This window comes from Diceros bicornis, chromosome 10, assembly GCF_020826845.1.
Source record: "Diceros bicornis minor isolate mBicDic1 chromosome 10, mDicBic1.mat.cur, whole genome shotgun sequence".
Taxonomy (NCBI): Eukaryota; Metazoa; Chordata; class Mammalia; order Perissodactyla; family Rhinocerotidae; genus Diceros; species Diceros bicornis.
Window position 1 is genome coordinate 28,255,616 of NC_080749.1, and position 23,223 is coordinate 28,278,838.

General features: G+C 36.7%; 1 protein-coding gene across 2 annotated transcripts in view; it reads left to right on the forward strand.

The window, feature by feature from the left end:
• ARHGAP15 (Rho GTPase activating protein 15) overlaps window positions 1–23,223 on the forward strand; it is a 588,967-nt gene that overhangs the window by 337,975 nt on the left and 227,769 nt on the right. For both annotated transcript variants that reach the window (XM_058548899.1, XM_058548898.1), the window contains one exon: window positions 2,924–3,046. In XM_058548899.1, coding sequence (XP_058404882.1) covers window positions 2,924–3,046 — 123 coding nt within the window. The remainder of the gene's footprint in view (window positions 1–2,923; window positions 3,047–23,223) is intronic.

Consider the following 23,223-nt stretch of genomic DNA (forward strand, 5'->3'; position numbering starts at 1 on the left):
ATATCTTCTAGTAGCTATATTTTAAAAGTAACAAGAAATAAGTTTTAATAATATATTAATTTTAATGGTATATTTTATTTTAACCAAAATTATCCAAAATATTATTATTTCAACCTGTGACACAAGCTGCATTTCAAGTGCTCAATAACCCCAAGTGACTAGTGGCTACCATATTGGACAGCACAGGTCTAAAGCAGTGCTTCTCAAAGTTTAAGTTCAAGTACACATAGAAAATGATAATATTTGTATGGATAGCCCTGGAGTAAATGGATAAGACTGCTCATAGCCAACAGCAGCTGCCCCAGGCGCTCAAGCTGCCTTGGTCCTCCTCAGTTACCCTGAGTGCTGAAGACATCCATAACTCTCACCCCATATAACTATTCTGCCAGGCACAATAGTTGGGAAGCTAACTCGGGTCTACAGCAGTGGTTCCCAACCTTTTCAAGTGATAGAATTATTGACCCTTCTCACATGATAGTGGTTATACTTTTATAACCAATTCACTTAATAAATAGATAGCAGATAGATGACAGAAAGATGATAGATCAGATATGTATGTTTTATATATATATATATGCTATTTATAAAGATATATTATTAAAATAATACTTTTTTTTTTTGCTTTGCACAATTTCTTTACATTTTCCCAATGTGTGAGTAGAACCTTCCACCACCAATAAATGAAAACTTAAGCAAGTCCTATAACTTTTCCCACCAGTTTAGAGCAGTGATTCTCAACAGGGAACAATTTTTTCTCCCAGGAGATATTTGGCAATGTCGGGACATTTTTGATTGTCACAACTGAGGAGGGGGTGCTACTGGCATATTGTGGGTAGAGGCCAGGGAGGCTTCTCAACATCCTACTCATCCCACCCAGGACAAGCCCCTATGAAAAAGAATTGTCTGGCCTAAAAGTTCAATAGTGCCAAAACCAAGATTGAGAACACTCCTTTAAGGTAATATAAAATACTATGGTCCTTTTAAGTGGCAAATATTGTCTCAATGCAGTATTTAATAGTGCCTAATGTCATATGATAATCAAAACTTTGAACTTAATTTAAAATTAAAACTTCATTCTTCACCTAGCTAGGAAGAGGGCAGCATATTTTTCTCTCTCTGTCCTCAGCCTTACACTTCATCCCAAATCCCCATGCTGCTAACACAAGTTTGCAACTACTTTGTGGTCAGAGCTAGGGGATAGAGGATGCAAAAATGTCCTTACTTGACCGTTTATAAGCAGGCTTCTCACACTCTGGGCCAGGCAGACATTCTCCCTTAGGCACTTTTCTGGGTTCCTTGGAGACCCCACTAGGAAAATTTGACTTCAAATCCTCCCGTTCAGGCAATTTATTTTCTTCCAGCTGCAGCTTCTTCCTAAGTCTCTCTTTCTCTTTTTTTCTTCTGAGTTCCTCAGGAGGAGACAGAATGGCCCGAGTCTAGACCCCCTACAACTAAAACTTAGCAAATGTTTTACACCCAATTACGACTTAAAAGAATTTAGTGGATTGAAACCATTCTGCTTTAAAGTGAGTAACTGAGCTGCTGATATTTTTATTTCCATTCCCTTCCATTCTTTCACCAATACTCCAATAAATTAAAATACCAGATAAAAATCCTGTGAGACTAGTCCCATATCCAGACTTGGCCTTGGGCAAGTGACTTAACCTCTTTGCCTCAGGTTCTTCATCTCTGGATTATTATATAATTATAATAAATTTTTATAATAATAATAATTATTATTTTTTCGTACTTCAAGAGGTCATTTGAGAATTGATTCAACAGATATTGACTGAATATTTATTATAAGATAATGCTTGAAGTATTAGGGACATATTAGTGAACAACATTTACAAAAGTAAATAAAAATCTCTGCTCACATGGAGGTTACATTGCAGTAGAATTAATTAAATCACATTAGATGCTCGGCAGAGTATCAAGCACGTAGTATGGTCTCAATACATTTTTAGATATATTATTATTAACCCAATTGAATGATTGGCTTATTCTAAGATATGATATGAGAAGAAAAGAGCCCCTATGTGCCTGATTATATTATGTCAATAATTGGGTTAAGACAGTTGAGGGTTCAGTTAAGATCTATATCTTATCTCACAGAGACAATAAATTCCTATCAGTCATTAATTATGTTATTTAGACTCTATATGTGATGAAGATCCAGACCTTAAGTGTTATGTCATCACTGAATTATTGACTTTAGCATGGAGGATGGTGATCAGTAGACATTCAGCAAACATTTGTTCAGGAATGAATTTGACACACCCCAACTTTGCAGATAAAGGTGAGGATAGGGAGCTGAGGATAGGGAACTGATGAAGACAGGGAAAAAGTTTGAGGCAAATTTGTGTTTCAGAATTTCACCTAGAACTGGTAGTAATTTCACATCAATAAGGAGAATAAGAGATATCTGCTTCAGAAAAATAAATCAGTTTGGGTTAACATTAAAAAAAAAAGACTGGCAAAATTATTTGGATGACTAGAACCTTTGAAAATGCCTGAATTATAGGCATTTTAATCATAATAGGTTGAAATTAACAATTCTAAAAAGTTTTTTCCCTGAGTTTACATGAATTTTTCTTTATTCTGACCCTAATTTTCTGTATAGATACAAATAGGTGTAATTATCCAGGTAAAGGTTATCATGTTAAATATGAAGGAATGAAAATGAAAATAAATTGTGAATACATGGAGCTAACCACATTCTCATTGCACATTCATGTTGCAAGGGAGCTAATATTTTCATATGGGCAAATTTTACACATACCCTCTATATAAACAGAAGGGCCTGAGCTATTAATTCAGGTAGTTATTCCGTAACTACTGTTTTCTATTTGTATTTGCATAAAGTAATAATCATAAAGGAGAAATTTACTGAAAGCCTCTGACTTTCTTTTTTAATCTCCAGTGTTCAGACTGCATCACAGTGCTTCCGATACAAGCGACAAAAACCGAGTTAAAAGCAGATTAAAGAAGTTTATTACCCGAAGACCTTCCCTGAAAACTCTGCAAGAAAAAGGACTTATTAAAGGTAGAGAATGTTTTATACTTTTACCGTTAACAGTGATAAATGATTGTACCTCTGTGTCTATAGCTATTTAGCTCTAAAGGAATATTAGGATATTTTACTCTTTTTAGGTTGCTTACTCAATGTTCTGCTCTATAACAGAGGAAAAAAATAGTTGTCCAGAAAACTAATCCTGAGAAAACAAAGGTTGCATCATAGGATCATTGAAAAACATACCTAGTTTTGCCCTCAGAGGATCTGGGCTCTGCACTAGCAGCAGAGAAGGGATATTCTAGTGGCCCATCAGAATGAATGCATGTCCCCATGTGCCTAGACAATCCTGGTTTACACCTGTTGTCCCACCATACTTAATAACAGCAGCCCTTTTCCCTTTCAGATGTGTCCTGATTTAGAAAACAAGTTATCTGATCAACCCGTCATAGTCTGAAATAAGTGCTAGGAAGAAAGTGCTAGAAAGGAAGTCTGAGACAAACTAGTGTCATGGAAACGTATGGATCTGAGAGCTGGAGGATTGAGAGTTCAATCTAAACTGAAATCAGCAAGTACTTTTGCAAATATATCTAAAGTAAGGAATAAAATATCCTCAACCAACCTAGCCAAAAGAATAGAAAAACGCAGACTCTGGCATTAGACTGATTGGAATTCAGACTTTGGTTCCACCACTCACTCGTATTGATGTGGAACAGGTTGTGATCTCTCTGAGCCTCAGATTTCTCATCTGTTAAATGGGGATCCTTACACCCACCATTGAGAGGGCCATCGAGAGGAATAAGTGAGATAATCCATGAAAAGCATTTAACAGAGTTTCTGGAAGATAAGTATTCAGTAAGTGTCCTCTGCTATTAATGTCATTATTGTTCATTACTGTTGTTACTACTGTTAGTGTGCCAGATAGATGAAAAGATGGATGGATAGAAAGATCCAGTGATATAGTCGATTTCCATAACTAGAAATCACCTTATAGATCACACAGGCAAAATGTATTATTTACCTAACAAGCAATCATATGTATCGAGTCCATTATTCTCCCTGTTTTTCAAATTTTCTGACTGACGGATATATTTTGAAAATTAAATATACGAAAGAATTTGAAAATGGGCTAAAATAAACTCCTAAAATAAACTATGAGGAAAAGCTGAAAGACTGATCCTTGTAGAAGTCAAAAGGTGATTTAATATACAATTATTTCTCAGGAACAGGGCAAAGCAAATCTTAATATTTTCAGTAATACTTAGTATGAGAATTATTTAAATAGTCTACAATAATTGTTTGATCTATCTATTTCAGTCCATTTTGAAACAAGTGTACATATCACAAAAATCATCTAGCATTCTGAATAAATTGTGAAAAGTGAAATTGTGTGATGTATGAGTATATATATCACTAATAGAATGGAAAATTCTTAGAATGGAAGCATTTGGGGGTAGAACCAGCATCTGCTTTAAATCAGGCTTACCTCAGACTTGTACTCTCTGAGGATGTCCTTTTCAGTGTCACAGACAGTATTTGATCTCCTACAGATTCAACTTCATATAACAATATACTAGCAGTTTTAATTCTACCTTAGAATTCATCCTATAGCTTCTTAAAAAGGATTCAGTTGTGGGTTACCTGCCATCTGGAAAAACCGTAAAGCTAGATTAGTAGCCCAAACAATCCCAATTTGACATAAAGTCCATATTTTTCATGACTGTGATAAAATGAAAGGGATTTTAATTCAATGGCAGGGACTGGCCCCAATTAAAATGCTAAAGAATTAATAACTATAGTGCTCTAGAATTGGTCTCAGAAAGCAGCAGAGGAACTGTATGCCTAATGCAGTTTTCATACTGATGTAATGGAACCACTGAACACACTCTGATGTGTGCATTTCCTATCTTAGAGCTCCATTAAATTTTCACCATAGCTGACCAATGAGTCAGTATTCATTAGTAAGGCTATGGAAAATCTATGTGAAATTCTAATTTGATAAGCTTCCATTGTTGTCTTCAGTGGAATTTTCTTCCAAATACAGATCAAGTTATGCAAATATAGTCACTTTTTGGGCTTGTTTCAGTTTTAACCATGAATTTTTTTTTTTAAGGCTTTTACTAAGATTTTTAACTGAGTAAAAGGCATTAAACCAATTTTTAAAAACACAGGCCCAGTCAAATTTAGTACTTTAAGTGCATTTTCTTAGCATATCTAGGGGAAAGACTTAGAAAAAGCAATGATATCATTATTTTTGATTGGTTACAAAAAAATCATATAAAATAATGATTAATGAGGAAATGGTTAATTTCTCCAAGTAAAAGGAATTAACTCTATAAAGGAGAAAATTATTTAGAAAGTGGGATAATGGTCTTTAAAATTGTTTTACAGTGCATTTTCCCAAAGAATACATATCAAATTCTTTAAACTGTTTAATCTTCCAGATCTGGAACAAAAGGTCTGGTTGGCCTCCAGTTAGCCTTGGCCAATTACCTTGGTTCCATTACCAAGGTTAGGAAAGCTGTGTGTGGTGGTTTGGGTTTTATAAGTGTGCTTCGTGGTACCTGGGAAGGGCTCTGTGGGGCACAGTTACTTTTCCAAGTGTTTACTCTTTCATGTAATGTTACCAGGAGGTGTTGAGAGGGCTGACCTTTGAATACAGCCAGCCTTTATTGAGCACCCACCGTAGAGCAGGAAGGGCTATGCTTGATTGACTTTACAATGTCCAGCAGAACAATATCCGCAAAGCACTTGTGAAATGTGAATTGAGAATTGTCCCAAAATCACACAGTCTAAACTCAGTCACAAACCCTTTCTTCACAACCTGTTTTTTGGACTCATGGAGACCTGGCTAATATGTGATTTCCTTGGCTAGAATCTAGATCTGGAAACAGTCACTTGATGGGGCTGCATGTTCTAATTTCTTTAATATAACTAATGAGAAGGATACATTCCGATGCCAAAAAAAGAGCCAGCAGATAATTCTGAATGATCACTCAATGGAAAGAAATCTTAATAGCCCAGGCGGGTGTAGCAGTCATTGTACCATTGCAGTGGTAGCTTCTGAAAAGCCTTCAGTTTCTCCAAGTGCATTCACATTTGCTAGGGAATGGCGAGCGCTTTTTAAATGTGTGAGTTTATTGCATTGAGCGTCTCGTTGGAAACAAAACTCAAATCAGTTTAATATGTAAATTATAGGCAAGAGGGTACATTTTAGGGTGGTAGGTGTGTTTGTACAGAGCCTCTACTTGCTTTTGGAATTGAAGTTATAGCTTTTTAGCATCAGCCAAACTACCTTATGTAATCTTGCAAATAACAGCATTGACATCCAAGAACAGGAAATATTTAGCAATGCAATTTTTAGAAAAGATAACAATTGTTTGTTTTGTTAGGAGCAACTAGTATTTCCTTGCATCAAAATGATCAAGAAGATTGTATGTTTAGAAAGTAGTTTCTTTCATTTTAATATGGACAAAACCATACTGGATGGTATTAGTAGAAATTGAAAGTAGTACTGTACTACTTCTATTTTTCAATCAGTATATTATAAAGGAAACAACCTGTTTAAAGATTAAATAGTACACCTCCAGGATTTATGGTGAAAAGCAGTGCTTTCCTGCCTCATCCCAGTTTTTCTCATTAGCAAGTCCACTTGGAACTGTTTCTATTTGTAGTTCTTCTGGTGGTTGCCTCCATATCTTATGTTATTGTTATTTGGGGTATAGATTAGGGTTTTTTGATCACTATCTTTCTTATCTTTAATGTTATAATGTCTTGATTTATCAAGATTAGACATTACCTCAGATTTTTTACACTAGGCATGAATTCAACTCAATTAAACCAGACCTCATCTACCTGGCCCTTTTCCTCCTCAATTACTCATGGTCAAATCCAGCTGGTCTCACTGTTTCCATTGGCCTTCTCTGGAACTTCCAACTTCCTTAAATCTCTATTTATTGTTCTATTAACCACAGAAAATTGAGACTTAATGCCTCCATTGACAAGAGGAGGAATTTAGTGCCCTCTACCCCTCTCATCTCCTCTACCTTTGCTGTTGTAATCTTTACCTCTACATGAAGAAAATTTGCATTATTTAACTGGTTTCTACAATTATGACTTATTTATAGGTTGATTCTAAAAGTTAAAAACCATAAAACAGCATTCCTACGATTATGATTACGTAGGATTGTTTTCTGTAGCACCAAGTATTAGACTTCCTTCTCTGTTCTTACAATACCATGACCCCTCTGACCCTCAAAGAGTAATGCCCCTTGATCATGGTGAAAAAGATTCTCCATTCTTTCCATTTGAAAGTTATATTAGTACATTTATGTTGTACTATCAATTCCTCCATTGTCCCCTCATCTTTTGGATCTAAGTGTGAAAAAAATCAGTCGCCAGCATTTACTTTATACTGACCATGTAAATATTATGGAATTTTTGGCCAAGTAATTTGCAGATTAGATTAACATATCCATGGCTCCAATGCTATGCCTTACAGACCACACAAGTTACAATGTTCTTGTTTTTAAGCTTATGCTCCATCATTTGCTTATAGTCATACTGTCTTTTAGTTTGATTCTTTTTTTTTTTTTTTCTTTTTGGTAAGGAAGTTCAACCCTGAGCTAACATCCGATGCTAATCCTCCTCTTTTTGCAGAGGAAGATTGTCCCTGGACTAACATCCATGCCCATCTTCCTCTACTTTATATGGGACGCCACCACAGCGTGGCTTGACAAGAGGTGCGTCGGTGCGCACCCTGGATCCGAACCTGCGAACCCTCGGGCTGCCAAAGCGGAGCGTGCACACTTAACCACTATGCTGCCGGGCTGGTCCCTAGTTTGATTCATTTTTTGATTGTGAATTTCTTGTATAGATTTCTTTTCCCCCACAATTTCATTTTTTTCTTGCTTTCTAGGCCTTTACGTCATCAAGTGATTTAATCCTCTCAAGTGAACAGTTTATGTATTCTGGTCTGTGACTCCCTGCATTTTTCCCCAGAATATCTTCTGAAGTCCTTCCATCATCTTGCTCCAATTTGGATTGGCTGCTTTCCAAGGTTCACCTTTATTACCCTGTGATTTCCTTTCACTGATCTTCTGAGTCATATGCACTGTCTTCTGAATCCCATGCCTTTCCTTTCTTGCTTTAATTCCTTCTATTACTATGTAACAGCATCCAGTAACTCATTTAGAAAACATGAGACCTTGACTGTCTAAAAATATCTTCAGGGTGCCCACACTCTTGACCAATAGTATAGTTGGGCTTAAAATTCCATTCCCTCTAGAACATAGAGTTGCAGGTTTCATTCTTATTCTTGTTACTTTGAATTTTTTTCTCTCAGAATCATTGGGATTTTTTGTCTTTATTTTGAGATTCTGTAATCAAGATAATGTATATAGTTGGTAGAATTTTTAAAACTTATTCTCTTTGGCACTCAACTTGAAGAATTGTGATTCTCTCAGCTCTGGGATTTTTTCTCTTTATTATTATGTTGATAAGGTCCTCCTATCAGTTTTCTCTGGGTTCTTTATGGTGTGAGTATTAGATCATCAAGACTGATTTTTCTTATATTCTGAAATAATTCTCAATTTTATCCCCCTGTCTTTATATTAATTTATTTTAACTTTGGCAATTATGTTTTCAATTTTCTAGACATCTTTCTTATTCTCTGTTCCTTTTTGCATATCTCATTCTCTCATATCCTATGAGGAGAAAAACTTTGTTGCCCACTCTACTCCCATACTTAATAGTGAGGATGGCACTTAGCACTTAATAAATATTAATTAATTGAATAAGTGAGAAAATAGAAAATAGATTACATTTTTTCCAACTTATTTAAGAATATAAATTAAAATTTGTTGTTGTTTTGGACTTTTGTTTTCATTTTAAAGTGTTCTATTCTGTTCTTTAAATCGTCATTTTCTTCTAGGTACCTTTCTTTCATGTATTTGTCTGATTCTATTTCCATCACATTAGGCATGTGGCTCAAATGTCTGGTGGGCAATAGTTGTCCATTATTATTGCAGAATGAGGCTCCACAAAGACTAGTGAAAGCTCTGTATACATGGGTAGAGCTTGTCAATGATATGGTTTTACTGTAGAGTCATCTGTAGGGACTCCCACACCTGCCTCAAACATCAAATGTTCCCAAAGGATATAGAATGCCTTCTATACTCTTGATAAACTGAATCAATCTTTATAGATTTTTTATGAAGATAGAAAAATTTTAACTCCATTTTACAATTCAGAAAATTGAATTTATTTGAAAGTACAGCAGCTTTAGAATTTCACTAAGCTAAGATAAGGCTAGAGTCTGCCATTTACCAGCTACATAACTTAATATTTGGTTGACTTTTTTATCTATGAAGTTTATGGCATAAAATTTAAATAAAATGTTATGTGGAAAGAACCTCGCATATTGCTCCGCTTCTCTTAACCATTCAGCAACTTCCTTCCTTCCTTCCTTCCATCTTTCCTTCCTTCTTATCATCTTCCTTTCCTTCCTTTCTTTCCCTCTTCTCTTTTCTTACATAGGTTTATGGAGCAAATTACGACCAAGACGGCCCTAGGAAACCATTCGCCCAAGTATTCCTTTAGAATCTGAGAAATTAGTCCAAGCAAGTGTCAAGGAAAGGCAGCAATAACTGGCTTAATTCAAGGGGAATACATAGGTAATTTGTAGTTGGCTCATATTTGTCTTTTCGGTAATTTTTATTATGGTACTTTTTGTACATAAATGGGCATGAGCTCATTTTCTTTCCTAGCTACACCCACTTACATAGTGTCATCTAATGCTGGAACACTTAAGTAATTACCCACACAGACACAACTAATTGTTTAAGGTTTCCATCACGTGAGAAAATAATGTCTTTAAAATTATGGTACTTTTGTAAACTATGTTAAATATGTTGAGAATTAAAGAAAGATTTGCTGTTCAAATTGCAAATATAAGTTATCAGCCCTAAACTTTCAATAGTCATGTTTATGAATAACAAAATCATTGAGTTAAGAGGAAAGTATTTTTAAAATAATTTGTTAGAACTGATTATAACAGTGTAACCTACTTGTCACATTGTTAACTTAGGCAAAATATATATGAGCAACATTGCAATATACCTTTGAGTAGAGACATGCTCCAACTTTGCCACTTTATCAGTGTTAGTCTGAGAATAATTGTATTTGAATTTATATACTGGGGCATGGGTCTATCATTGCTTGGGCCTGAAATACTCTCACAACTTCCACAATATGCATTAATGTGCTTAAAAATATCTTGTAAATCTTCTTTTCTTCAAACTTCTTTATGGTTCATAATTGAACTGTGATCCTTACGTGTGAGCTATGTCATGATTTAATATTAGCCAAAATTAATAGCCAACCTTAAGCTTCTTTATCTTGGCCTACAAGCTTCCTGGTTCCTTTGCATTTATAGTTCCCAGGCAGTTTCTGTTATTTAAAGGCTCTTGGGAGCAAATGTGTTGGTAATAGAGTACCACATAGCTAGCTTTTGTTCAATAATAAAATACAGGTCAACCATGAGAGATGGCAAATGTTGAGAAAAAAGTGCACCTGGGTAGCAAGTTAAGCCCATGTCTTTTAAAAGCCTGTTATCCAGGGAGGAAATGATCCAGGTCTTATGAGATATTAAAAGCAGAATAACTTTGGAGCAATAAGAGAAAAATGAAGTTCAGAAATGGAAGTGAATTAGGTAAGGGAAAAAAGAGTGAGCCAGAATAATCAATTGGTTTCCCTGTGGTTCAGGAACTTACTTTCTTATGGAGAGAGATCTTTTGACACAGGCAGTAGTTAGACTATAATATTGTTTGAGATGGCGACTTACATATACCTGGACTTCAGTACCTACAAAATGGTTTTACCAGTAATTTCCTGATATAACCCATTAGATTTTGTGTATTTGCAAATAATAATAATTCTTTTTATTCCTTTCTTTTTTTTAAGAAATTACATTTTTTTTCCTTTCAGTCAAGTCTTCAAGATCCTTCCCCTTTTTCAAGTAAAAGAAAATGCTAGATAATATCAGGCTTTAGCCCTAAAACTGACTGGATGCCTAGTAATAACTGTGCTAAATGCTGGGAATGTAAGATGAAAAAGACCCAGTTGATTCAAAACCAGCATATTGGCATTTTGTTTTTAACCAATGGCTTCTAAAACCCATATAAATTCTTACCCTGGGAGTAGATGCTGGTTTTATTCATTCCATGGACTATCCTTAAAATATTGCCCAGAGTTTTGACATAGTCTACAGGGTTAGTCTTATCCTGGTGCCAGTTAGAAATATCGTCTTTAAGTCTTCCAGTTTGAGGGCTGACAAGCTTCTATAAAATAAAAAGACATAGAGCATGCACACTAATAAGGAAACTGTAGCAGGTAGAGACAGGTTTTGTTTCATAATGTGAATTTATATCATATTTTAAGCATACTCTGTGCTCTAGTTCAAATTGTGTGTGTGTGTAAATTGTAGAAAAGATGCAAAACATCCTCTTCCATTCCTGAAATTGCACCAGCCAAAGTTTATATGCTCTCTGAAACATATCCTCAACTAGTTGCAGATGACCAAAAGTCAGGCTAACGTGATATTTCCTTCTTGCATCAGGAGGCTGCTGCCCTCTGGAGAGGCGATCTATGACCGTTTCAATCCTCTAATCACATCTTAAATCTTTCCTCCACGAAACCACCTGAAGAGAAGAAAAAGATGCAGGGCCCTTGTCAGTGTTCACAAGAATCTCCTTTTTTAAAGGTTAGCATTTATTATTGATACCCTGCTGTTCTCCAGCAGGTGTTCTCATACCACATAATTCCCCCATGACTCCTAGACCCAGCTCCACAGGCAGTGGAAGATTCTTCAGCTTAGTTCTTGTTAGCTTTTCAGGGCCTCTGTAGACCCTAAGAAATGTTTCCAAAGCCAGAGCTGGCTACTCACTTTCTCCTTTGTAGTTTTTATAATTCTACTGCTTCCACAAAGTACTAGCTGGTGATTTCATTTTGTGGTAAGGTGGACAATTGAGAGAAAGGAAAACAGAATTTAATTCTTACCTGAAGATTGATCATTTGAACAAATGTATAAATAAATGTTTCATATACAACGAAATGAGTTGAATTTTTCATAGTACTTGAGAAAAGAGATCCCACTCCTTTCTCACTCATGGTATGACTGGGATTTGAGAGTCCACATTATGTGTTTGTTGAATGTGTCTCCCAAGATAGTACATATCAGAGCTCTCACAACCAGTATGTCATCAGAGTCCACATTCAGCAGATGTGTGGATTGCCAAAAGCACAGGAAATATTAATATCAACAATTCATTTTGACGTATCCTAAGATTAAGATAGTGTTCTTTTATTTCCTTTAGCATCACTGACAGTTTGGCTTACAAATCTTTCCCCCTTTCCCCTGTCTATTATAAATCAGCAATATTCCACAAATTCCCAAGATAAAAAAAGAACTATATCATTTTGTTTGGGGGGGGCAAATTTTGTTCAATATAAAAAAATGTTTTTCCTTTGTCTTGTTACCCTACCTGATTAGCGACATTGAAATTTAACCAGCTTCTGTAAAACTTAGTCATCAGAAAAATAACTCCATATTGCAGAAATGCTCTTCCAGCATTTTCTATTTTTCTCTGTGGGAAGGAGGCAAGAGGCCATATCAGAATTTGGATAATCATAATTGGTGGTCTGTCAGTGTTGGTCAGATTGCAATATGGAGACGTATATCTCCCAACTCTTCTTTGAAATTAACTATATTGCTCGAAGTGTGTTTTTTCAAAGCATTTTCTGGGGCAACGGATCTGAAAACATAAAATTTATGTAGCATTGTTCCTCCTTAGATATTTCCCTTTAATACGTCCTTTCTTTTTGAACATTAAATTAAAAGTACATAAAAGAGTTCTGGGAATAGGCAGCTATAGGTCATAAACACTCTTCACTCCCCCTCACCCAGGGCCCCCAGCCCCCGAAATTTGAAAGTGATTTGATTGAAGTGTTGACTGCCTTGATCTGGTTTGAATACTCCTCCTTCTTCATTGTCTTCTTCTCCCTATGGGAGGCAACAACCCTGTCATGGAGTCATTCCTGGGAGGGAAAGAGGTATTTCAAGCAGCCATATTTTCCAAACACAAAATTGAGACACATGGCCTGACAATGACATAATATTTGAAGTAGGGACTGTGCTCAAAGATCCAGAACATATGGTTGAAAGAGTTTTCTTATAAAAAGCAACTATTAAGACACTTTCTAGTTCTTATTCACAAAAGGCACATTCCGCCATCCCTTCTATTCTCTTTTAAAAATATTACCCACAAATCAGAGGACCGACCATTTCTCCCTCAAATGTGTTGCTTTGCCAGTGCGAGAAGCACCCTGTTGACTAGAAAGTTAAATGTACAGCCATCAAGAAAGCAATGCAAAGCAGACTGCCAAACATATTATGAATATATTGCTCGTCTTAAAAATGCTAGTTGGGTTTTCATACTGGAGTATTGACTAACTGTCTGTGTTTGATGTATGGTTTACCAGCCTGATGTCGACTTATGGTTAGAGCTTAACTTGTTAGTTCTGCTTTTGCAGCCAATTCAGAATAACTACAGATGCCTCGAGATATTAAAATTGACTGCTCAAATGGACTCAGTGTGGGAGTTTCATTGGTTTTAAATTGATAACAGCTGAAAGAGTGAATGATTAAAGTGTACATGGGCATAGGACACAGCTCTTTCATAGGAACTCTTACGAACAAACTCCCATAGTGTGGGACTTTTTTCTTTCTTTTTATATCACAATTCTTTCTAAGCAATCTTGGGTTAAATTTTTAAATTGCACAGAAATATTCAGGAGCCTACAGAAGAAATAATTCCTGGGAAACTGAGATAAATTTTGATGAAGTAGGTTTCTATTCTGTAGGGAACGTTTAAAGTTAAGTAGCATTCCATAAGGTGGTAATTGTGTCTATTTCCTAGGCATTTGAGTTAAATAAGCTGTATAGGAAGCATAAACTGTCATAACAGAAGGGTTGGAGTGTTGTGTACATCTCTTTCTTTAACTCACAAAAACCGAAGCTCCAAAGTGCCTTATCACAGATAAGTCAAAGAAAGCCTCTTCTTTGCTTTCTTATTCTCCTGGAAACAGTTATTATTGTTTTCATTATTTAAAAAGATGATCTGAACACTTTCTTCTCACACAGGAAAAAAAGAACACAAAAGAGAAATAAGAAAACTTTTCTCCCCCTCCTCAAATCAGCAACACATATATAAAAGGTTTTATGAAAATGTCCTTTCACAATTTAATGGTAGCTCTGGGAAAAAGCCCAGTAAAGAAAAGAATTCAGAGAGATTTAAAGAAATTTATGAGAGAAATATTTGTTTATACATGCCTTCTTCAACTTAGATTTTTCCAAAAGTTCAGCACCCTTACTATCAATACTGTGACCTAACTCCATTCTATTTTCAATTGTCTCTAGTATTTTACCTTTAATATTCCATTAAAATATTAGAAGCACTTTATATAGCTAACTGATAGACACATCAATCTATGATAAAATTAAATTGGGATTTATTGAAGAAATATTATGTACCCATTTCACATACTCATTTTTAAAACAAAAACTGAAACATTGTGCCCAGCTAGTGTGTCCCAAACATGTAGCAAATATCAAGTGGTTAATTGCAATTAGCAGAATAAGAGATTTAGATATATTTGACAATAACATCAGTGGATGCTGACATATATGTTACACACATAAGAGAATCAAATTATGAAAGATGCACTAATTTTAAAACAAAATAAGTCATATATATTTGGCCAGTATTTATAAGAAAATTTGCTATGTATTTTTTGCTCAACTTTTGCCCCAAATTATAACCTGTGTACCTGGACTAAATCTTCTTAAAATTTATTTTAAGATTTGATGCCTCTAACTTGATGCCTTCCTGAGATGCATGCAGGCATTCAATCATGCTTTGTGTTGTAATGGATAAATTGTGCAGATAGCTGTCTAAGGCTGCTACAAGGATTGACATTTTCATAGGATCTAATTCCTTTAGAAATGTAAGAGCAAAAGAGAGAAATTTTCATTCTTTCAACAGTTGTTGAGCTCCAATTTTTTAATGATTTTCTTATCTACCCGTATTAGAGAGGAGGGGGATTTTAGAGGAGATGTTATCCAAGTTAAACACATGTGAGGGTCATTAACTTGAATATATCACTCCTAACTTGTCCCTTTGAACTTGGAACTCAAACTCGTAAGAGGAAAAGAAAAGATCGAGGCGGAAGAAGATTGGCCTCAGTTAACCTCACAGTGAAGGAATCTATCACGCAACTAGAGGCTGGGAAATGAGAAAGCAGATGGTCTGTCTTAAGGGTATCTTAATATCTTGAGATTCCAAATAATCTAAATTTCAGAAAAGCCATTACTTCCCCAGACTCCTTCATCATTTGCACCACCTCATACATTCGTTCTCTGAACAGTAAAATACCGTGTTTACATCTTTTGTGACTCCACATTTCAAATGCACTGGGGCCTTGAGCATGTTACAATTTTTTCGTCTTAAAAAAAAATAATTAGCATAGGAGAACATTCAATATTATGTAAAGAATTTGACAGGACCTCACTTAATGTTTTTTAGAAACAATTAACATGTCAAAAGAGGAAGTGAGAGCCCATTTTAGTTATAAATCTGTTTACATAATTACCAGTTGAAGAAGTCAAACATTTTAGGGGGAAAAAAAGCAAGGTTAGGCCCTCTCTTCATCAAAAACACAATTCCCAATGATGTCAGATATCTCACATTCCCTAGCGTAAGTTTTCTTTATTCATGTACACACTTGCATGCATGCCCCTTTAATCAGAAAGATCACATATTTGTAGTATGAATGAATAATCTTGAAGAAAAGTAATATTGGTTAGAAACATACTATTAATTGCACGTGAGAAGAGACAATCACATCTGTATGTGAGATTATGTTCAACTCAAGATTCCATAGGAATATGGAGAAAGTATTCCAAGGGTAGCTATGCAATATGGGAATGTAAGTATTCCAAACGTGACTGTACAGTGCCATGCACTGGGGCACTACCTTAGTAGATATGCCTGTCTCATGCCGTAGCATGGAGGTCAGAATGGGAAGCAGAAGCCCTGTCCAGGGAGCTGTGGCCTCAGAAGGGACTGATGGGCAGGAGGCGGGTAGTGGGGAAAACAGGGACCACAGCTCTAGTCCAGGACCAGAAGGTAGAGAATAGCCCACTGGAGAAAGTTAGGGAAGTGGGATAATATATCTGAGGAATTCTGGACATGGTATTAAATACTTTTGGGTCAAGTTTTCATGGAAAGCACGTCCTTGTGATAACCCAAAGCCATCTGTTCCTACAATCAGTTATTATAGTATGAACACTACCAAAAGCCCAGAGGAAGCTTCTGTCCCCCAGACGCAATTCTCTAAGTCAAGAGTCTGAAAAGCTGCCATGGATATGTGTGTTGAGCTTCGGTTTCACATACTGAGTTGGATCATAGACACTCATCTAAGATCTGCTAAAAGGAGTCTGTATTAATCAATTTGGCACTCCATCATCTGGAGGCTAAGAATGGTCTAGGCAGCCTCTGCTGAAGAAGGGTCCCAGACTGTTGCCCCCATTATCACCAGCCTAGAATCCTGAACTCCAAAAACATCTAACAAGAAATGCAGCTCACTCCTGGGAAAGAGATACTTGAACCCGAAATTATACTTAGTTTTGTATGATGTTTAAATATATAAAGAATGCTAGGAACAATTAAATATATGAAAGACCATTTTCCTCATTGGGTCTAGGTACATATGGTGTGAAGCAATAAGGCGGTGAGGACAAACTCTTCCTACGCTATTTGAACATGCCACACATAGGAAAACAATGTAATGTGGTCATTAAGCCATACAGATCACCAAGTTTTGAAGTAGATTTGAAGTCTAGACTCGGCTGTGCTACTTCCTTGCTTTGTGAATTTGGGCAAGATAATGAAGTTTTCTGTCTTAACACTGTTCAGATAATACCTCTTGGGATTGTTGATACCGTATAAAGAACAATTAGCATAGCAAATAATAATGATTAATTCCTATACTCCTAATTCTACTCTTCCTGCTGCATGGCATATTGCACGTGCTCCTTCTCCTGAATGCAGAGCAGGTATTCTGAAAATCGCAAAACAGATAAATTATAGTGAGTTTTTGGTGACACTGCATTTACAAAGCCAACATTTTGAGCATTCTATGAGCCTCACACCATGCTTGTAGCTTTCCATACACTATCCAATAATAAGGATGAAGAACTATGCCTACATTTCTTTATGCTTTGTTATTCGCATTGCCTACTCATATGGATTCTTTAAATCACTATGTTCTGAGAGGACACAAAGTTGCATAAAGCAGGGTCCACTGAGAAATGAGTAAGGGAGATAAATGTACAGCAAATGTGGCATAATATATCAAATGTCAAATGCTTTAAGGGGCATTCAGGTCACAGATTTGGGGAAAGTACAAGCAGGAAAAGTGTGGGAAAGATTAGTGTTTCCTTCATTCTATGGTTTTTAAACTGAATCTTGACTTAGAGCATTTGGACATGTGCAGAAATGGGTAAGACCTTCAAGGTGGACAATGGTAGGAAAGCATGGTATATAGCGGCTTAGTGAAATGTAGAGGGTTTGATGAGAAGAAGTGTCTGTGGTAGGTATTTTGCACACTACCAGGTAAAGGAGTTTGTAATTTATTTTATAGGCAATTTATTTTTATTTATTTGGTGAACATTTATTGAGGACGTACCATGTGGCAAGCGATGGGCTGGATACTGGGCCCACAAAGATGTGTAAGATGTAATTCCTTCCTTCAAAATTAGACACTCTAGCATTGCTTAGACAGAAATATTCTGCATCGAAATAATCACATCCATACCCTGCAAACTTGGCTCTACTTTAGAAGGCCAATGGAAAGATATATTAGCTACATTATGGAATTAATGTTTTTTATCTAGTTTTACTTAGTTCCTATATAGCCTCTGATATATATATGCCCCAGAAGCCTGCAGATGTGAGTGAAGTAACTGACATTAAGGCACAAATATTGCAAGTCATGGCTCCCATCATAGTAACTCAGCCTTTCTCTGTCTCCAAAGTCTCCCTAGCTATTTCTGAGAGCACCTGGTGTATGCTGCATATGATAAGGCCTGCCCTCCTCATGTTCTTCTTCACTGATTCTTCTTCTTTGATACCCTGTTGCCTACAAACTGCCCACGGGAGGCAACTCACCATGGCCATGCAGCCAACATCTTCCCAGAGATGGCTGCTTCACTGCCTAGGTACTGTCCAGTAGTTTCTAAACCTACAAAACCTTCCAGCTGCCAAGCAGTACTCCAATCCTTCTGGTTCCCACTGCGTTTCTGGATCCACTGTCTCCAGAGCAAACAGGAAGACCGCTCTTCTTCCCAGCTGCCTCCACGTTGCACCTGTTTTTTAGGGCCTGAAGCAATAGCTCTTAGGCTTTGAATCTCACAAAGTGAGAAAATAGCTTCTTTCCACTCTATCTGAGGCCGTTTCCTCAACAGAAGTCAGATCTATTCCCCGGGACTTAGCTGGGATACATGTACCATTTTGCCATCTCTCAGAATTCCCATTGACCTCCACAAGCTCAAAATTCCTCCTAAATCAGTGTCTTTTACTGACTAATATCAACACTTGCAATTAGACATCTGGGTGGTGAACGTCATTCTGCCAATTCAGTAGGCAGACCCAACTTAGATACTCCATTCCTGCTAGCTGGAAAAATAACATAAATCAAGAGTATATAATAAACCCAGAAAATGTGCAATAGGCAAAGTGCATCTCATGGTGAGATATCTATTTATTCAATTCTGTGGGCAGCTTCAGCATAGGATAAGGTGTTTTAGAAATGTTATTGCCACTCACTTTCTACAGTAAGAGCTGAAAAAGAGAAACACACACTGTATTTGACTGGAAACCCAAAGGAGACAAAATGTTTTCGGAAATGTGTACATCATGGCCTACTAATTTGGGCTCATAACCCCTTCTCTCCAATTACGTTCCTGGAAATGTTTTTCAATTTCTTTGCATAGAATAACCAGCAGACCACATTGTTCAGGACAGCCCATGGGGAGCTGGCAGACCTGCACAGAGCTTGTACCACACCTCCATGGGGCGAGCCAACACTTGCACGGAACCACATGATTCCCCGACTGTTAATAGGGTTTATTATAAAATCCTTTACCTGCCTCAAAGCACTTTTCATCAAAGCCACTTTTAAGCTGAAGCTGAGGACCAAAGAATGCCTTTAACAGAATCCTGAAATAGCTTTTAACCCGAGGCTGAGAAGAGAAAGTGCTTTTAACCTAAAGTGCTTTCCTCTTAGGTGCTTCAGCATGTACCTAGCACTCAGCATTAGTGGCTCTGAGAACACCCTTAAGGCTCAAATGAAAGAGACTCCATTATAGATATTCAAACGTGTTATATTAATATATTACAAGTAATATTTGAAATCATTAAGCAGTTTTACTCCAACTAAATTTGAATCATTTCTTATTGAACTATGCATTCACGCAAATAAATTAAAGTCTTACCACCTGGGATTCTAACAAATCTATGCTGATATTAGGAAAAGTACAGTGTTCTTTCCTAGATTTTACTTAAATCCAAAGTGAGTCAAAATTTCCACACTTTCTCCGCCCTAAAAGAATCTCTCAACTTTTATATATTCCTGAATGACATTTCTAGCTTTAGTCCTTATTCGTTGGGCTAAAAAGGTAAATTAAATCATTTGGAATTCATTCAATCAATTATCTGCATAAATTTTATGTATCAAGTTTTCTTCTTAGACTTGTCACTCAAACAGAAATAAAATTACTGATTTCATAGCAGTTTTAACCCCCAGTGAAGTTCCTACCAAGTCAAGTAAGTAGAAACCTAATCGATAAAAGTTTTAACTTCAGAGTAATGAGAGTAAGTTATGTGATTGAGCAATTGAATTCTATGTACAGTTTTCTATATTAAGAATATAAAGTATACACAAATATGGGGTAAGGTAGCAAAATTTGACATTTTGAGTGTCTTTGAATTTTATTCCCTTCTTCCTTTGCTAGTCCCCTCTGTAATTCCAAAGAAATGAAGACAGGCAAATGAAAAGCAGAAACCATTGTCAACCCAAAATGTAAATGATCAGTCTTTGCTAAACAAAATTTGGCCATGTTAATCATCCAAAATGCACTAAAGCAAACTAAACTGAAATACATTTTCCTCATAGTCAAGTGATCATGGCACAATCTTTAGATAGAAATCACTTTCTTTTATAAATTGTTTTCTCTTACTCATTCATTCATTCATTCATGTATTCATTTGGCAACTGGAAGAGAATGTAATAGAATGCAATAGAAATACAAATGGGAGAAATTACACTTATCTTGTTCTACTGTGTAGTTTCCTTCATCTTGAATATTGTTTTCCAGCATCCACCACCTAGTAAACTTGTATTGCTTTTTACTCTTCCAGCTCAAAGTTACCAACTCCATGAAGCCATCCCTATCTGCCTCGTTCTGAATTAGTCCTGTCTTCTGTTTTTCCCCAGACTATAATTTCATTATTTAATTATTTTCGTATCTTCCAGTTGAACTGTGAGCTGTAGACTATCTGGGAGTCTAGAGACCATCCTACTCAACTCTACTTCCAGGGAAGTTGTTGCCTGGAAAGGGGTGTAGGAAGGAAAGCAAGCAGGATATGAAATCCTTCAGTAGTTTTAGAACTGCTATTTATTTACGATTCTTGTTCCTTCTTGTGGAAACTCTCATGTCAGTGGGCGCTCCTTTGGTGGAGCCCACTTCTCTCGCCAGCATCACAACGTTGGGCTACTTCTATGTCAAGTTCTTGGACTTCTCTACTCTTTTCATTCTCCATCTCAGACTACTAGGCACTATTCACTTAAAACTTCAGTTTCAAGCTCCAGACTCTCGAAACTCCAGACTTGCATATTCAAATGTCTATGTGACATCTCCTTGGATGTTTGACAGACATCTCACACTTACCTAGAGCAACCTTGATTCCCTGCTCCCACAGTTCTCTTCCTTAGGAAATATCACTGTCATTTGCCAGCTGGAGTCACCCTCCATTCTACTCTGTCTCTTCTACTCTCATCATCAAATCCCACCTTAAAAATATATTCTAAATTTAACCACTTTTAGTCCCTTCTACTGTTATCTCCCTTATCTAAGCACCATCATCCCTCCCTGGAATATTTCACCAGCTCTCTAACTGGCCTCTCTTCTTCTTTTCTTGACTCTCTTACATATAGTCTCCACATGGCAACTAGAAGGATCATTTAAAAACAAATCATATTATGTCACTCCCCTGCTCAATAATCTCTGATTACTTAGAATGAAATTATACTTAAAACAATATCTAATGTCCTTCCTGTGACCTATAGGGTCCTACCTGCTTTGGCCCCCGGGCTACCTTTTCAGTTTCATCTTCAACCATACTTCCTGTTCGTCACTTTCCCCCAGCCACACAGGCCTTGCTGCTCCTCAGCGCACCCACGTAATCCCACAGCCTTATGCACTTGCTGCTCCTCTGATTGAACGCTCTCCCTATGTATTGGCATGGCGCACACCTTCACTTCTTTTGACTTCTTTTCACTGCTCTGCTTAATGCCGTTGCCTCAGAGATGTCTTCCCTGACAACGCCTCCCACTAGCGCTCTATCTCCCCACCTTGCTTTATTTTCTCACAGCACCTATTACTATCTGACATTATATTATATATTAATGTGTCTGTGTGTTTGCTTTCCCCATTTACATAGGCTGTGTGAAGAGAGAGATTGTTCTATTCATTATTCCATCCCCAGCAGTCATTGAAAAATACTCAGGGATAGATAGACTGAATGGATGAATACAAAAATGCGTGAAATATTCGCTTAGTTAAACCATTCTCTATACTGTTGTGATTCTGTGCACACACATGTGTGGGAGAGTGTGTGTGTGTGTGTATATGTGTATTTGTGTGTTGTGCTACTTTGGGTAAACAGAGGGAAGGAGAAATATAGGACAAAATTGCTGCCTAGAGTAAATGCATATAGAAAAATTTTGTACTCATTGTTCCATTTGGGTTAATAAACTCTTTATTTAAGACAGAAATTTCTTCTTGGCTGGTAAACTCACCAAAATGTCCATTGCATTAAATGGACCAAAACTGAGTTAAGATCTATTTCCATGAGAATTTGGAAGCTAAAAGAAGGGTCCAAAGGGTACTTCATGGAAGTGTTGTTTGCAGTTGAGGGTGAAATTGTGAAAGGTGGAGACTGCTGGAAGCTTGAAAAGGGAAGAATTAAAAAAAATGGAAAGGGCTGTGGAAGAACTCTGCTATACCGTCTGGATGGCAGCTGGCCTGTTCCTGAAACTCATTTTTGGGCTGCTCTTGTCAAAGGATGCTCCCCCTGCTGCTGACTGCCCAACTTCAATTGGAAGCTGCAAACCACAGCCTGCCCTTGTTTGGGGAGATCTTCTCCACAGAGTCAAGACAAATCTCCTCCAGGCCGGTCTTTCCAGAACAGACACTATCATTACCCACCAGGGACTTTAAAATCTGTTAGGTTAGATGAGATACAAAAATATGAGTAAACATGTGGGGGGAAACTATACACAGAAGTGTATATATTTAGAATTCCTATTTATTTAGATTCCAAACTACTTAAAAGTTAAAATAATTAAGCTTTTCCTGTACTTGCCTCTTATGAGAAAAAAAATCACAAGTAAACAAGGCAATGAGAGAGATTTACTTCCAGTGTTATGTTAGAGATTCAGCAGAGAATCAGCCCAATTTTTGATACCTAAGGTACCAAAAAGCAGTAGCTGATATTTTTCATCAAATCTCTGAGGCATATTAAGACCATGCAGTACATTCTGAAGCACCTAAGATAGATGAAATTCAGTAGTGTTTGAGCATTATGCATATTTTTCTGCATCTTAATTCAAAGACATAAGCCATCAGTAAACTATAGTACTTACTTAAATCACTCATTTCTCTAAAAATTCTCAATAAAGTTATGGGAAAGTTATATGATGGAGGATCATAGGGTGAATATTTTAAAGGAGAAGAAGAGGACGTGGTGAGGATGGAAGCAGAGAAAATATAAAAGAGTAGAAACAGGACTCCTTCATAAGCAATCTGAAAG